Source organism: Echinops telfairi, unplaced genomic scaffold (genome assembly GCF_000313985.2).
Source record: "Echinops telfairi isolate 266 unplaced genomic scaffold, ASM31398v2 ScPeMD7_2291;HRSCAF=2852, whole genome shotgun sequence".
Classification (NCBI taxonomy): Eukaryota; Metazoa; Chordata; class Mammalia; order Afrosoricida; family Tenrecidae; genus Echinops; species Echinops telfairi.
In genome coordinates this window covers 13330863-13347646 of record NW_022106189.1, presented here as the reverse complement: position 1 = coordinate 13347646, position 16784 = coordinate 13330863, and the positions used below count along the sequence as shown (strand labels likewise).

General features: G+C 45.0%; 1 protein-coding gene across 1 annotated transcript; it reads left to right on the top strand.

Annotated features, from left to right (window-relative positions):
* The first annotated feature begins 49 nt into the window (after positions 1-49).
* On the top strand, positions 50-15233 carry SALL1 (spalt like transcription factor 1). Its single transcript, XM_004704676.2, has 3 exons — positions 50-175; positions 9096-12520; positions 13640-15233. Exons 1-3 carry the CDS (start codon positions 100-102, stop codon positions 14078-14080), a joined length of 3942 nt encoding a protein of 1313 aa, XP_004704733.1. The 5' UTR covers positions 50-99; the 3' UTR covers positions 14081-15233.
* The last annotated feature ends 1551 nt before the right edge of the window (positions 15234-16784 follow it).

Here is a 16784-nt window from a genome sequence, read left to right as displayed (position 1 = left end):
GGGGGGAGCCGCCGCCGCCGCCGCCGCTCGAGTTCCGTAATTTTGAGAAGATTTTTTTTAGTAATTTTTTATTCTGCCCCAGCTGATGTGTGAGCCAGCATGTCGCGGAGGAAGCAAGCGAAGCCGCAACATTTCCAATCCGACCCCGAAGTGGCCTCGCTCCCCCGGCGAGATGGTGAGTGCTTCGGGCCGCGCCGCGGACCTACACACACACACACACACACACACACACTTACACACACGTACACACCCACCCCCACACACGCACTCCGACTCACGCAACTCGGACCCACGCACACGCCGCCTGGCTCCCGCACCCGGAACCCCCGAGTCCCGGCTCGCCTGGCCACGCCGGGAGTTTGTCTCCTTCTCTCGCATTTTCAGTGTGCTGTGCCTGGCTTCCCCCCTGCTCCGGGTACAGCACACACTTTTCCTGGCAGGACCTTTCCGGAGTTGTTGGGTGCTCCTGTGGGGCGGAGGGCAAGCCGGTCTGCTTTTATCCCCCGGGCCAGTTTTTCCGGGGTGCGGAGCCTGGGAGGCGCCCCAGCCGCCTCCGGGTCCCTGGCGGGGCTCGGGCGTGGACTGAGGGCTAGGCGCGCCGGCCACCGGGCTCCCGTTCTCCCGGCGCCGCTCTCGGGGCCCCGGCTGTCCCGGGCCCTCCCGCAAGCGGGACGGAAGTTTACTTGGTGCTCGGGGCTGAACTCCGATCGCGAAGGGAGTTCGGCCTCCCACTGCAGCCCACGCCCGCGCACACGCTACTTCGGCCTGCGCGGCGCAATGGAGGGACTTCGGGGGGCACAGCTGGGAGAAGGTCGGGACCCGAAGCGAGGCGCGCAGAGCCTGACGCTGTGGTCGCGGCGGGGGCGAAGAGTGCTTTTCGCTGTCGGTTACTCCCCGAACCGAGTGCGAACAGAAGGGAAGGTGTCCTTAGGGCTACCCAAGTTGCTCTCCCTTGCATCTTTTCCCCCAACACGTGCACTCAGTGACCTCTAGGATCTAGAGACTGCGCCCGCTGGGGTTCGTGGGACCCTACACTTCCAGATGAGTCGGGGAAGGGAGTTGGGAGGGCTATTTGTCAGGGTTGGGCTATCCAGCCCAAAGGAGAACCTCTCCCTGATGCCGGGCGTTTGCGTTCTCTGGTGGAGGTGACCACTGCGAGAGGCCCCCAAAGTGCAGAACAAAGTTTGTGTTCAGGACCTATGGCCCAGAGTGAGAGAGGTGGGGGCGGTGTTTGGAGAGGAGGACACCTTGGATTGCGCCTTGTCCCTTGAATGTTCTGTGTAGGAGCCTCCAGGCTCCTAGCTAGGCCCAGCGCACTGGGCAATGGAATGGCGCTCGGCTCGGCTCCCCGTGCAACCCCAGCTGGGACTCTACCCTACCCCGCAGGATAATTCCTGGGATTCTCATGTTTACTTTGGGAGCATATAGGAGGGAGCCGGACCCCGACCAGGTTCAGAAGAACACTCTGAGATCCCCATCTGTGTCCACCAAACACAAGCCGGCCCCACTGTCCTCAGGATCCTTCCCCAGAGGCCTGCTCCTTACAGTGGACCTCGGATGCAAAGCCCTGGCTGCGAAGGAAAGGGATCCCTCCCCTCCCAGTACACACACTTCCCTTTACCCAGCTGCTGGGAAGGGGATGCTTGGCTTAGGGAAACTGATTCAGAACATTGCTTACAACACGTGCCTCCAAAGTTCTTCCTTAAAGCATTTGTAGCCTCACCGAGAGCCTCTGGGATTTCTCAGTCCACTAAGAGCCCCTAAGAGTTTTCAGCTTTCCACTCCTGGCAAAGCCAGGGGAGAACGGAACAGAGGCCTGAGCAACTTCTCCGATGTTTTTCTCCGGCTGCCTCAACTGGTTTCTTCTTCTCTTGCCCACACTCATCTTTCTTAAAGTTTTTGGTCAGAACTTCCACCGCTGAATACTGTCAGAGCTCACAACTTGTCATTGTAAAACCCAAAAAGAAGAAAAGAGAAAGATTGGTTGTTCTTTTTGGGGGGTGAGGTGGTGGTGGTGGTGTAAATTTGAAATAATTTCATCCACTTTCAAAAAAAAAATCCTGTGTTGCATGGAAAAATAAAGCCTGCTAGGTTTTTCCTTTCTCTTCTTGCCTTGCAAATCAAGAATTTTTAATAGGTAAGTCTGCTCATAAAGCAACAGCATAAAAAAGAGTTCACTGCTTCTTACCATGATTATTATTAGTACTGTTATTTTTACATTGATTTGAGCTTGAAGGGCGTTAGTTAAGTATCTGGAATGAAGTTTCTTTCCTATCTTTTTCTTCTAATTCCTTTTTCTTTTTTCACCCCCAAAGCTAGTTCATTGTCCTAAGAAGCAGTAAACTGTAAGGGGCACTTACTTCCCTTCCAACCCCCTTCCCTGTCCTCTCCCCACTCCCTCCTCTTTTTCTTCCGTGGGATTGGATTTAGGCTCTCACTATTTTTACGTGGCTGAACAATAAGTTTGGAAGAAATTGCCTGGAGGGTAGGTTTTGTAATAAGACTTAAGGATTTAGTGTGGTTTGGTAATGTTGTTGTTAGGGTGCTGTCCGAATGTATTTTCAACTCACAGTGACCCCATGTGACAAAGTAAACCTGCCCCGAAGGCTTTTTTCAGGAAAATCACCAGATCTTTCCATTTAGAGCTGCTGGGTGGGTTTGAACAGCCAATCTTTCTCTAAGCAGCCACAGTATGCTTATGCAGTGTGCCACTAGGCTTCCTTTTGTTGCGGTAATACTCTACACAACTAATCCTTTCCAATGCCTAACTTATAGGAAGACCAAGGGAATTCCAGTGCTTTTTATTTGGGGATATTTGTCGGATCAATGGAATTGAGGTTTCATAATATAAATCAGTTGCCATTAAAAGTCACCTTTTCTGCAGTTAGCCCAGCAATCTATTCCTCTTCGCGTGCACTTATCCATTGTCAGGACGTATTTTGCTTTTATTTTTGTAACATAAAGTTAGTACATTTTAGAAGACAAATAGCTTGTCTAACAATTTGGCAGGTTTGTCTGTTTGTCTGTTTTTCTCTTGTATCTTGAGATGGCCTTAAAAGATGCCCAATTAATTGTTGGACATTGTGAATTGAAGTTATTTTTTTTTTTGCTCTATTCCTTTGCTAGTGTCTCAAATTTGAAGGTTTTTAACCTAGGAGGGCCCTAGAAACGTTTGTAGACCTCAGTGGCAGTAGCCCAGAATGAACTAATGTGCTGCGGGTATCATGGACAAGGGGGCTTCAAAAAGTTCATGGAAAAGAGTTAAAAGGTCATGGAAGTTTCCCACGAAAATTTTGAAGTCCCCTTGCATGTAAATATGTATGCTTACAAAACCAAAAAAGCAAGCCCTGATGCACAGCAATACCAATAGAACTTAATTGGAATAAATTCAAGAAAACAAGATTGTTTAGTCCGTGTTAAGATGTTGCTACCCTAGTGCAGCTGAAATGCCAGACTACTCTAAAAGAAACTAGAGGATTTTTCTGTTTCTTAGAAACCAAAATTATGGCAAATCGTCAAGTGATATCAACAAGTTTCAAATCACTCATAGGAAAATAACTGCAATTGGAAATCCTACATACCCAGTTAAGTCACTCGGAGGAGAAGGGGCATTGGAGAACTATAATAGTTTCATAGGTGTATTCTTTACTAAAGATCTTAAATTGGCTACTTGGTGTGCGTTCTTTTGGTGGTGTTTTGAGGATTCCTGTAACACTATGGATGGCCTATTCAGACACCTTAATTTATTTTTAAAGTATTCAGTGCTTAGCTTTTTCAAGGAAAATGTAATATTGGAAGGAAAATTTTAAATGAATTACAGAGAAAACAGTGACTTTGTCATATAAAGAATCTTTAAAAAAATCCCCCTTATATATATTAATAGTGAAATTCTATTATTTATCAAAATAATTTATTCATTCTGAGCAGTTTAATGGCAATGCATTGATTTCTGGGCCCAAAAGGTTAGAAAGAACTATAATTAATTGCTTATTTTGAAAAACCGACACCTGCATGATAAGGCTGTTGGAAAGAATTTATGCTTAAGAGGCCTATTTTGAGTTGAAGTTTGTAGTGTAATGGAAGATTCTGGATGAGAAATGCGGTGGGGGTGGGGGGTGGCTGCTCATACATCCTCAAATGTTAAAAAACAAACAAACAAATCAGCAAAGTCTTAAATGAAGTGTGAGACAGTGAATGTAAGAATGAATTTAGGATCTTGAATGTTTTCTAGCTTATTTTGCATCAAGTTCTCCTATGGTTTATGAACACAAGTGTCAATTTATAAGTTATTCTTTGAGGACTTTATTTTATTTCTTTTGACTTTACCAACAAAAGCCCTTTTGGAAAGCAGAAACCCACATTTTAACCTGGCACTCTTACTAGGTATGGGGGGATAGGGAACTAGTAGCTAAGTTGTTTTGAGATTGTTAATAGCCAATCTCTGTAACAAACAGCAAATTCCTTTTTACAATCTTAACTGTGTTTTTCTAAGACATACTGGTACAGCTAGCCACCTCTTCCAAAATATGGAACAGTTAAACTGAGGAGATAGTTCGTTAACCTCAGAACCAACCCCCTCCCCTGCAAAAGAAAGAAAGTTTGTGTCAGGCTTTAAAAAACCTAGATGTGTTGAGCTGTTTTAACCTTTGCTAGCCTCCTTCCATGCAAAGGTGACAAGGTCCAGATCATAATATGTCCTTCAGTATCTTCCCAGTGACCCCCAAATTGAGTCTTGCTAGTCACTTAGCAGGAAGTTAGTAGTTTATTTTAGTTTCACCTTATCAGCTTGGCTTCTTTTCCTAACCTTATTCCCCTGTCACCCTCAGATGCCAGACCCCCAAAGGGGAAGATTGACAGGTAGTTCCCATAGCTCAGCTTTACCCTCAAACAACAGGGATTTAGTTTCTTGTGCCTTTGCCAATGTTTATGTAGTCAAAGTTTAGATCTTGCCTTAAGGAGTCTCTCTTTTACGCGTCACTGGAATAGGAAAGCCACAAAGAAGTTTTTGAACGAACCCTTGCAACTGGAACCCCATCTAGTGTTCAGTTTGATTCATCTATGTGGACGACATTTCCCCTTTCATTTCTTGTGTACATTTAAGCGAGCTTGGGTTGAGAATTTAAAAGCAAAGCCTTGTCTGGGTGGTTAGTTTTGCAGAAATCTCACTTGGAGTCTTATGCTATTCTTGGTTAGAACACTGAGAGAACTTGAAGGTGCCAATAAATTTGGGAATTACATATCAGATAGAAGAAACTTTAGACTTAACAGGAAATATGCACAGCATGCCCTGCAATATTTAAAATGTCTTTGCAATCTTAGATTGGACATCCACATTCAGATTCAGGCTTTTACCAGATCTATGCAAAAAGAAGAAGAAGAACAAGAACAAGATAATGATTAGTCAATCGAAAAAGATTGTGATAACCTTTCCAAACAGATCTACAGACAGGAATAGCCTATGAAAATTATGAGCTCCAAACTCACAATTGGGAAAGATTCTGTTGTAAAATGTGAGGGCGAGCTTCAGAGAATGTGAGGTACAACGGAATATTTTTTGAGGAGCTTCAAAAAAGAAAACTAAATGCAGTAGGGTAGGTTTGGTTTTGTTTTGCATCCTTTTCCTACCTAGCTAAACATTTCTGTGTGGGGCATAGTTTTATTTCTATTTTCTCAGTAGACAAATGTGCCAGAATACTTCAGTTTTCTGCCTCCTATTCTGCAGTGTTCGGCTCAGATGATGAAAACCCAACAAATTTGATGTAGGCATCAAGCACCCAAATAAAATAAAAACATCTGGAATTTGAGAATAAACTTGGTGGAGCAATAAGATCACCCCTTTAAAAAAAAATGCCTTAAAATATTTAAACTATCACGTGTGTGTTTAGAAACTACTTAAAAATTTTCCCTATCTGACCATGATTACAAAATTACTTTAATTTGCATGCAAACTGCATTGAAAATGACCTGATTGTTATTTTCAACATCATGCAAGGGAGCAAAGCAACTGTATTTATTATAAGGGGTCACCAGTTATAATCCTTTTTAACAGATTATTGAGCTAGGTACAAAATAGCAGACATGTTAAGTTTTTGCTTTCTGGTGGGTTTTTTTTGGTGGGGGGCGGTCTGCGTCTTACTACAACTCTACAATTTATAATAGTCTCTATGGTAATTAAAGCTTTCAGACTAGACCTCATGTTTTGCCACCCCCCCACATGCACACAGAGCAAATAAGCTTTTTCATTGGAATTCTTTTCAGAATGCAGATAAATTTAAAGTTAAGAACTGTGACAGTCAATTATATTGTAGTGACACCTGCTTTTGAAATAAACCAAACAAAATAGATATCAGAATTTTTTTTTTTGGTGTTCATAAACATCAGGAAATTAAATTAATTGACTCTACAGTGAGATCAAATAGCCACTTCTTAAAATGTCTAATGTTTTGAAAAAGCTTAGCTAAAATATGGACAACTTTTAAAACAGTCTTTTTCTTAGAAGCAAACAGGCTTGTTAGGCACCCAAATGCAGAATGTTCGCATAGGAAAGTCAGAATCAGCTAAATCCTATGAAGTTACCTACCTTTCATTTTCTTCCATTTTATGAGACTATCAGATATTTGAAAGCTATAAAGAATTAAAATGCCCTTTAATCGTGAGCACAGATGTGCTAAATATTTAAAGCAACTATATTGTAATGTGTACAATTGATAGAGTCAGTTTTCTGATTTCCCTGGCTGGTTATTTAGTTCTGAATCTGTCATTATTTGTCTAAGCCCAGCTGACCAAGCAAAACTGTGTTTTAAAGTGGCTTTATGTTTTGATAAATGTGAGCTGGTTGAAAAGTATTTTCCACTGAATGCAGAGCTTAATAGAACATGCTGACATAATAGTTTTAATGCATTTTGTTGAAAATGTGTGAACAAACAGAATAGCTTTTGTTCCTTCATAATTGGCTGTAAAAGTAGATGGAAACATAACCATTACATATGGAAATGTGCAAAGAGAAAGAAATAACATTTCTGTTGAATATATTAGGAATTGCATTTCCTAGTTTAAAATAAGCATCTGAAATGGATGCATCATTTAAAATTGGCTGTCAAAATAAGAAGCTTTAAACAGAATTTTTGTCACATTATTTTTGTCCCAAGTTAAGCAACATAACTTTAGTGAATTTTGTTTAATATTTTGTTTGTGCGATTTTAAGGTTGAAAGGGAGACAGAAAGTACTTGAAATAGCACCTTGGATGTGCATAGGAATCCAGCGCCAATTTAGATGATGAAACATTAAATTAAAACTGAATCATTCATTATTGGTATTTTCGGCTGAAACAAAGATTTGTTTGTTACTGTCAATTTATTGTGCACGATACCTGCTTGGAGATTTAAAAAGCAATATTAGGAAAGCTGTTAAGATTAACTTAACTGCTCAAGCAACACACCCAGTGAATAAAGGTATGTCTGCTGTTTGTTCAGGGTCCTGATCAACTTTGTCATCACTCAGGGCCAACAGATTTGAGGCATTTTCAGAAGTTCGTATTTAGGTATTAATGACTGTTTTCTAGAATGCAAAATCCCTTAGGCAGTTTTGATGTTTGCTACAAAAAGGCAAATGGATAATAGATCTTTTGACTTGACTCTAAATTTCCCCCCAAAAGCAGCATTTTGATTGTGCATTTCATTCATATCTGCAATTACTTTCTTTTTCTCTGCAAGTTTTCTGAGAGATTCAATTTGGAAGTCATGGAAACTACCTATTCTCTGATTCAGTACTGGAGGGGAAAAAAAAGGCATGCAGGGAGGTAATCCTTGAATTAAACAGTTTTTTTTTTCCACAGCCTTCCAAGATGACCACACACCATTTGTACGACAGGAGCTGGTGTTCCCCATGCTGGGCAAACAATGGGACGCCATCCTGTCTTTGAATAGGATGTTAGCCTGGAGTTGGAGATTTTTATGTTTAATTTACAAATGGATCTTAGTGAGAAGAAATCTGAGCAACCAGTGGAAACAAACACGGAATAAAGGGAGTTTTATAATGAAAGGTTTAGGACAATCTGTTAAACAATTGATAACAGTTAAAAGCAAACTGTTTTTAAAGGCATTCCGATAAGGAGAATTGCAGAGCATTTCCAAACTCTAAACCAAGAATAATGTCTTATGGAATGGGAGCACTTCCTCGTAAACTGCACATCTCTTTTTGAGTTGATGTTTAATCAGAAATGTAAATCTTAGGCCTATTTTTATAGATCTACAGAACACTTTTGATGAAATATTTAGAGTGGTAATGTTGCTATTTGGAGCATACTGGCATATATTCCTTGGTTAGTCTGGGTTGCATTCTTTAATTTTAAAAATAAACATGCCAGGGGGTGATATATCAGTCCCAGGCAGGCCTGGTAAGGGGTTCGCATTGCAGTGCTTCTTGCCATTGTGGATGTGTTGTTTTCCCTTGGGTATTCAGCTGGGTCCCAGAAGGGCCCTGGAGGATTTGCTACGGATGTGGCCTAAGTGTGTTCTTCTTGGCTCAGCCTCCATTCAGGTTCTAGGTGGGGGGGTTGAAGGTGATTTCCAAATGGTCAGCCTACAGTTTGGTGATATGCACTCCCCCAGCCCCCACCCCTGTCAACAACTGATTGGGACTTGAATGACTACAAATTAGTTTAGTGACAGAACAAACTGTCACCGATATCTTTGAATCAGTTGAAAATGAATAAGGTTGACAGAAACCTAAGAGCCTAATGAGTCCTCAGAATGGTTGCCGGACACTCTTTGGACAAGTCGACAAGAAGGTGTATAAAATATTGGAAATCAATATTTTGCTATGGAATTTCATTATGCACCAATGTCTGGGGTTCATAGTATTTTATATTTTGATGGATTATCTGACGACCATGACTCTTGAAGACAGCAGATTGCTAGGCATTCCTCCGCTCTTTGGAAATGAATTATGAATGTCTTGGGCAATATTGATTGTTTTTCTGGGGCTAAAGTTTTGAACTTCTTGAGTAGAAAACAATTAATGAACTTTGTTTTCTAAGTCATAGACGACTCCGTGCGGTCTCCCTCTCTAATTCTGTGCCTTTTGCTGTTTGTAGGAGACACAGAGAAGGGTCAACCAAATCGAACCACTAAGAACAAGGATGCCCACGTCTGTGGCAGGTGCTGTGCTGAGTTCTTTGAATTATCAGATCTTCTACTCCACAAGAAGAACTGTACTAAAAAGCAATTAGTTTTAATCATAAATGAAAATCCTCCTTCCCCTCCCGAAACTTTCTCCCCTAGTCCCCCTTCGGATAATCCTGATGAACAAGTGAATGACCCAGTTAACAAAACAGATCAAGTAGACTGCAGCGACCTTTCAGAACACAACGGGCTTGACAGGGAAGAGTCCATGGAGGTGGAAGCCGCAGCTGCTAACAAAAGCGGCAGCAGCGCTCCCAGCGGCAGCAACAGCAGTAGCACCCCAAGCTGCAAGGGTAGCCCCTCCACAGGTACCTCAGCCATCACAACCTCTCTACCTCAACTCGGGGACCTGACAACACTGGGCAATTTCTCCGTGATCAACAGTAACGTCATCATCGAGAACCTCCAGAGCACCAAGGTGGCAGTGGCCCAGTTCTCCCAGGAAGCGAGGTGCAGCGGGGCCTCTGGAGGGAAACCGGCCATCCCGGCTCTCATGGAGCAGCTCCTAGCGCTGCAGCAGCAACAGATCCACCAGCTGCAGCTGATCGAACAGATTCGGCACCAAATACTGCTGTTGGCTTCACAGAATGCAGACTTGCCAACATCATCTAGTCCTTCTCAAGGTACTTTACGAACATCTGCCAACCCCTTGTCCACGCTAAGTTCCCATTTATCTCAGCAGCTGGCGGCAGCAGCTGGATTAGCACAGAGCCTCGCTAGCCAATCTGCCAGTATCAGTGGTGTGAAACAGCTACCCCCAATTCAGCTACCTCAGAGCTCTTCTGGCAACACGATCGGTCCATCCCACAGTGGCTCTTCTCCCAATATCAACGTATTGGCGGCGGCAGTGACCACCCCCTCCTCAGAAAAAGTAGCTTCCAGTGCTGGGCCATCCCACGTCAGCAACCCAGCCGTCTCAGCGTCATCCTCACCAGCTTTTGCAATAAGCAGTTTATTAAGCCCTGCATCGAATCCACTTCTACCTCAGCCAGCCCCTGCTAACTCGGTTTTCCCCAGCCCTTTGCCCAACATTGGAACAACCGTGGAGGACTTAAATGCCTTGTCTGCCTTGGCCCAGCAAAGAAAGAGCAAGCCACCAAATGTCACTGCTTTTGAAGCAAAAAGTACTTCGGATGAGGCGTTCTTCAAACACAAGTGCAGGTTCTGTGCGAAGGTCTTTGGGAGTGACAGTGCCTTGCAGATCCACTTGCGTTCTCATACTGGAGAAAGACCATTCAAATGCAACATCTGTGGGAACAGGTTCTCCACAAAGGGAAACCTGAAAGTTCACTTTCAGCGCCACAAAGAGAAATACCCTCATATCCAGATGAACCCCTACCCTGTGCCTGAGCATTTGGACAATATTCCCACAAGTACCGGGATTCCATATGGCATGTCCATCCCTCCCGAGAAGCCAGTCACCAGCTGGCTAGACACCAAACCAGTGCTGCCCACTCTGACCACTTCTGTTGGCCTACCATTACCCCCGACCCTCCCGAGCCTGACACCATTCATCAAGACAGAGGAGCCAGCCCCCATTCCCATCAGCCATTCTGCTGCCAGCCCACCAGCCTCAGTCAAAAGTGACTCTGGGGTCCCTGAGCTGGCTACAAGAAACCCAGCTGGGCTCCCTGAGGAAGCGGAAGGGTCCAGTTTGCTACCCGCCAGTGGCAAAACTGAGGAAAACAGCGTGGTCCCTGGTTCAATCCTGACAGCAAGCAACAGCTCCCTGAGCTCCCCCGCTGGGGACCCTGGCCCAGGCAATGCCGCCACCTTCACCAACCCGCTGCTGCCACTCATGTCAGAGCAGTTCAAGGCAAAGTTTCCTTTTGGAGGGCTTTTGGACTCGGGCCAGGCCTCAGAAACGTCCAAGCTGCAGCAACTGGTTGAGAACATTGACAAGAAGGCAACTGACCCCAACGAGTGCATCATCTGCCACCGTGTCCTCAGTTGTCAGAGCGCCTTGAAAATGCACTACCGGACGCACACTGGGGAGAGGCCCTTTAAGTGCAAAATCTGTGGCCGGGCTTTCACCACGAAAGGGAATCTGAAGACTCACTATAGTGTCCACCGGGCTATGCCCCCACTCCGAGTCCAGCATTCCTGCCCCATCTGCCAGAAGAAGTTCACCAATGCGGTGGTCCTGCAGCAGCACATCCGAATGCACATGGGAGGCCAGATCCCCAACACGCCCGTCTCTGAGAGCTATCCTGAGTCCATGGAGTCGGATACAGGCTCCTTCGATGAGAAGCATTTTGATGACCTCGACACCTTCTCTGATGAAAACATGGAAGATTGTCCCGAGGGCAGCATCCCCGATACGCCCAAGTCCGCGGATGCATCCCAAGACAGCTTGTCCTCTTCACCTTTACCCCTAGAAATGTCGAGCATCGCTGCTTTGGAAAATCAGATGAAGATGATCAATGCCGGCCTGGCCGAGCAGTTGCAGGCCAGCCTGAAGTCCGTGGAGAATGGGTCCATGGAGGGGGATGTCCTAACCAATGACTCATCGTCAGTAGGTGGTGACGTGGAAAGCCAAAGTGCTGGGAGCCCAGCCATTTCAGAGTCTACCTCTTCCATGCAGGCTCTCTCCCCATCCAACAGCACCCAGGAGTTCCACAAGTCACCCAGCATGGAGGAGAAATCTCAGAGAGCATTACCAAGTGAGTTTGCCAATGGTTTGTCTCCCACTCCAGTGAATGGTGGGGCTTTGGATTTGACTTCCAGTCAGGCAGAGAAAATAATCAAAGAAGATTCTCTGGGAATCCTCTTCCCTTTCAGAGACCGGGGTAAATTTAAAAACACTGCTTGTGACATTTGTGGCAAAACATTTGCCTGTCAGAGTGCCTTGGACATTCACTATAGAAGTCATACCAAAGAGAGACCTTTTATTTGCACAGTTTGCAATCGTGGCTTTTCCACAAAGGGTAATTTGAAGCAGCACATGTTGACACATCAGATGCGAGATCTACCATCACAACTCTTTGAGCCCAGTTCCAACCTTGGCCCCAATCAGAACTCTGCAGTGATTCCCACCAACTCATTGTCATCTCTTATCAAGACAGAAGTCAATGGCTTTGTGCATGTTTCTCCTCAGGACAGTAAGGACACCCCCAGCAGTCACGTCCCTTCCGGGTCTCTGCCATCCTCTGCCACGTCCCCAGTTCTGCTCCCAACTCTGCCCAGGAGAACCCCGAAACAACACTACTGCAACACGTGTGGCAAAACCTTCTCTTCCTCGAGTGCCCTACAGATTCACGAGAGAACTCACACTGGAGAGAAACCCTTTGCTTGCACAATTTGTGGAAGAGCTTTCACGACAAAAGGCAATCTTAAGGTACCTCACTCCATCTGCCCCTCATGCCTCTGTCTCACTACCCCAGATTGGTAATGTATGCTCTGCGTGTCACCACCCCAGATATTCAGGGAGAGATCCTGCAAAGGAGCCTGCCTGGTGGGGCTGATGGTGGAGAGGTGTGGGTACCTCTGGGCTGCAGGATCGTGGCAGGGATGAGCGCAGATTGTGGCTTGGTGAATGTCAGAGGGCATTGAATCATTTGGCATTACAGCAATGTGGCGACAATCTCTGTTGTCTTGCTAAGTGCACCAAATAAATTACTTTACCTACTAAATAAGACAGCCCCGGCGTTGCCATGGGGTATTGATTAAAGACCTCCACGAGGCCTGGGTGTTGCCCATATCACTTAATAATTATAGTGCTCATGGTCATGTGCATCCATTTTTCATAACTCTGCAGCATGGCTTGTTTCTCTAAAAAATAAATAAATAATGTCACTACACAGCTAATGGATATGATGATTAATTGATTATATAACATTTCCTACTGATAGGTGTTGGAAATAAAGCAAATATGCTTAAATTCTAGAGCAACAGTTGAACGCTCTCACTGTGTACATTTTTCTGTTGACAGTGTATTTCTCCAGAGATTGCTGCCAGTAATGCAAGATGAATAATTACTTTCTGGTTTTTCTTGCCATATACGGGTCCTCCAATGGGCAATCGGTGATGGGTACTTTCTTCCCACCTGAAAAGAACATTTATAGGGTAAAGGGTGTCAGATACAATACTTACCATTGCAATGAGAGTGGACATAATAATTCTAACCCTGAAAGGAGCTATCTGCTACTGACTGGCTTGCTTGAGGCCATTATAAGCTAAATACAGGTAATAAAAGCAGAGTAAGCAAGGCATCTTTGCTCAGGAAGAAGAAAGCCGACCCAGGGCTGCAGAGAGCGAGCACGCTATTACTGGTCAACAGGACTGGATGGTTTCTGTTACCTTTTCCACTGTCTGTCACATAATAAGAATAGACATTTAGGCCACTTGCTTTGTTGAGTGTTGAGATATGAGATGAGACGGATTAAACTATTAAGCTTCTCTCCCTCTCCGCTCCCCCCCCCCTCCCCCCTTTCCTTCCTCTCTCCCTGCATCTCAGGTACACATGGGCACTCACATGTGGAATAGCACCCCGGCACGACGTGGTCGGCGACTCTCTGTGGATGGTCCCATGACATTTCTAGGAGGCAATTCGGTCAAGTTCCCAGAAATTTTCCAGAAGGATTTGGCAGCAAGGTCAGGAAGTGGGGATCCTTCCAGTTTTTGGAATCAATATGCAGCAGCGCTGTCCAATGGGCTCGCGATGAAGGCCAACGAGATCTCCGTCATTCAGAATGGTGGCATCCCTCCAATTCCTGGAAGCCTTGGCAGTGGTAGCAGCTCACCTATTAGTGGGCTGACAGGAAATCTGGAGAAGCTCCAGAACTCAGAGCCGAATGCTCCACTGGCCGGCCTGGAAAAAATGGCCAGCAGTGAGAATAGAACCAACTTCCACTTCACCCGCTTCGTGGAGGAAAACAAAGAGATCGTTACGAGTTAAACTGACTGGGGCTTGAGAACGAACATTCCTGTTCAGAGTGTGACCTCCATTGGCCGCCGCCACCTCCTTCCTTGTCCCACCCCTTGCCCTCTAGTCCCCTAGATTTATGAACTACAACATTATGAAGACACTCTTTTGTACCTTGTTCAACTTCTAGAGTTCTAAGAAAGCTATTTATTAGTGATAATAACCTTGCTTTGCAAAGAGAATGCAAGAGTTAACTTTGGTCTTCTGTATTTGGAACTAAATACTAATTGACTAGAGTGTTGTAAACTTGCTGTAACATTTATGGCAATTGCAAGTTGCCCTGCTAGGCGGTCTTAATCTGGCATTAACTTATTTTCTATATCCAGTTTAATATGAATCTGGTGTTGATGCAATGCCTCCGTGATGCATTAGATCTCTAATAAAGACTGTATATAAATGTATACTCTAATCCTGCTGGAAAATTTTATCAGCAAACACATTGTCTAATCTCACAAAGCAAATTCAAAGGACTAAAAGTACAGACTGAACAGAGTGGTTCTCTGAAAGGTTCAAGTTTTGTTTTTGTTTTTGTTTTTTCATTTTAATTCTAAATTCAACTTTTGGGGGGGGGTAGATTTAACCATTTCCGTTTTGAACTGCTATTTGTATTGTGCATTTTACTTGAGTCGTCTTTAATGTTAATAAGTTTCTGTACAGTAATAAGCACGCAGAGATCTTTAGAGAAATTTACAAGTGTTGTTTTGGTAGTTGAAACTGAGACGTAACATTTTGCCTTGTAGGTATATTCACCATAGAAACTGTGTGCTGGAATTTCACACTGCTGCTAAGTATAGCATCTTGAACAACCTTCAGTGGCGAAAACGGAGATGCTCTTGTACATACATACAATGAGAAATATCACTTTCATTAAAATGTACATATGTTCCTTACAAGAGCGAAAGCTTCTTCCTGATCAAGAAAGCAGATAGAATGTTGGTTTATTTTGTATTAGGTATGGAGGAAAAAAATTGGACTGTTACATGCACTTTCTTAGAAAGTTGAAAATAAAGGGGGGAAGATCCCATTTCTTTAACATTTAATACTAACAACAGAGGTACTGTAATTTTACTTAAGTAATCAAATACATTTTTTTGGCAACAGATAAAACAAAGCACTGTGTCTGTGATTTCAGAGTGCATTTCTTTTTAGCCATGTCCTTAAATATATTTTTAACATTTCCGTAGGTACCAGGAAATTGTCTTGTAAGACGATTTTGACATCAGCCTATATATGATACCATCTCTATTTGTCTATCAATAGGAAGCTGGAAAAGGTTTAATGGGAACAAAATTGTACAGGTATGGTGTGGGTGGCCTGCTAACTGAAATGTCAGTTCAAAACTACCAACCGCTCTGCAGGGAAAAAAAAGAAGAAGAGGTTTTCTAATCTGTCTTATAGGATCATTGTGTGTCACCATTTTAAAAAAAAGTCCCAATATCCATTCCTTGGGGAAATATATTTTATAGAACCTCCATTTTCAGTTTCCTTTCTACCAAGAAAAATAAAAGGTGGTGGTTGACCAGGTTAGTTTTCCTAGGCCAGACATTTGCACCTCTTCAGACTTTAAGTTCATCCCAGCTGCACCGCTTTCCTTCTCAGGATTTAGTCGCATTTGTGTTAGGTCCTTGCTAGGGACTAGGCTACAAAATCACCCATGGAGCGGGGTGTGCGGGGTGGGGGCTCATATAACCTGACACAAATGGGACCTCAACCCAGAGAGGACAGCATATTCTTTAATTAAGCTTCTAGGCTTTTCGATGCTTATACATATTTGGAAGAAATACTCAACCATATTTAGAGGCAACTGAAAGATTTCATCAAAATTCAGCCAAATTCTCCCTTTTGTTCTTGCAGGATTTGTATTTCTCCTGAGCACTATTTTGGGGCAAGCAGACAGTTGTAAGTTGTGCCTAGAGAGGTCGGTCGAAGCCTTTTTTTTTTAAAATCAGAGAGGTTTTCCAAGTAAGGATGGAGTGTCCTCTGCTTTGCAGGATTCCTTTCCAGAGGGCCTCTGGGGATGGGCAAGTGTCTTTAAACCTCCAAGCCTGCCTTAGGCCAGGCCAGGAGGTGCAGGACCCAGGGGGCAGGCGGTGCAGCCCCCCCGCACTGCTGAGGCGAGGGAGGTGCCCCCTATATCAGAAAAGGGTCGAGGGTGGGGATTGTGCAGCGTCACCGACCGCTGAGGGTGAGAGCTGGCTTTTCTCAGTTCACTTCGTCCCAGGGAAGACCCCTTTTCTCCAGGGCTGAGTAGAGGGGGGAGCCGGAAGGCAGGCTCGACTCCGGGCAGATGCTTCTGTTCTGTGCCTACCAAACGGGGACCTTCCCCTCGCCGGCGCGGTGAGGAGAGGCGCTCCCTTGTGTTGCGGAGTTTGGGGTCCTGGTACTTTGGGTAGTATGCCCAGTCCCTTGGGACGGGGTCTGGGGGCACCTTGCGGGGGTGGCTTTAGGCTGCCGGTAACTGGCAGCCCGGCTTCCAGCGAGTCCCCAGCCCGCACTCCAGCCCCAGCGCTTCGCGGTCCCTCGCCCGAGGGGCCCAGTGGATTCCGGGGATGGACAGCACCCCCGCAGCGGGGCCCTCCACGCACGAGCCGAGCCCTGGGTGCCCAGCGATCCCGCCCGTCCCACCCCAGGGAGGCCTGAGCTGCGCGGGGAGCGTCCGGGACTCCCTCTGGCCCCG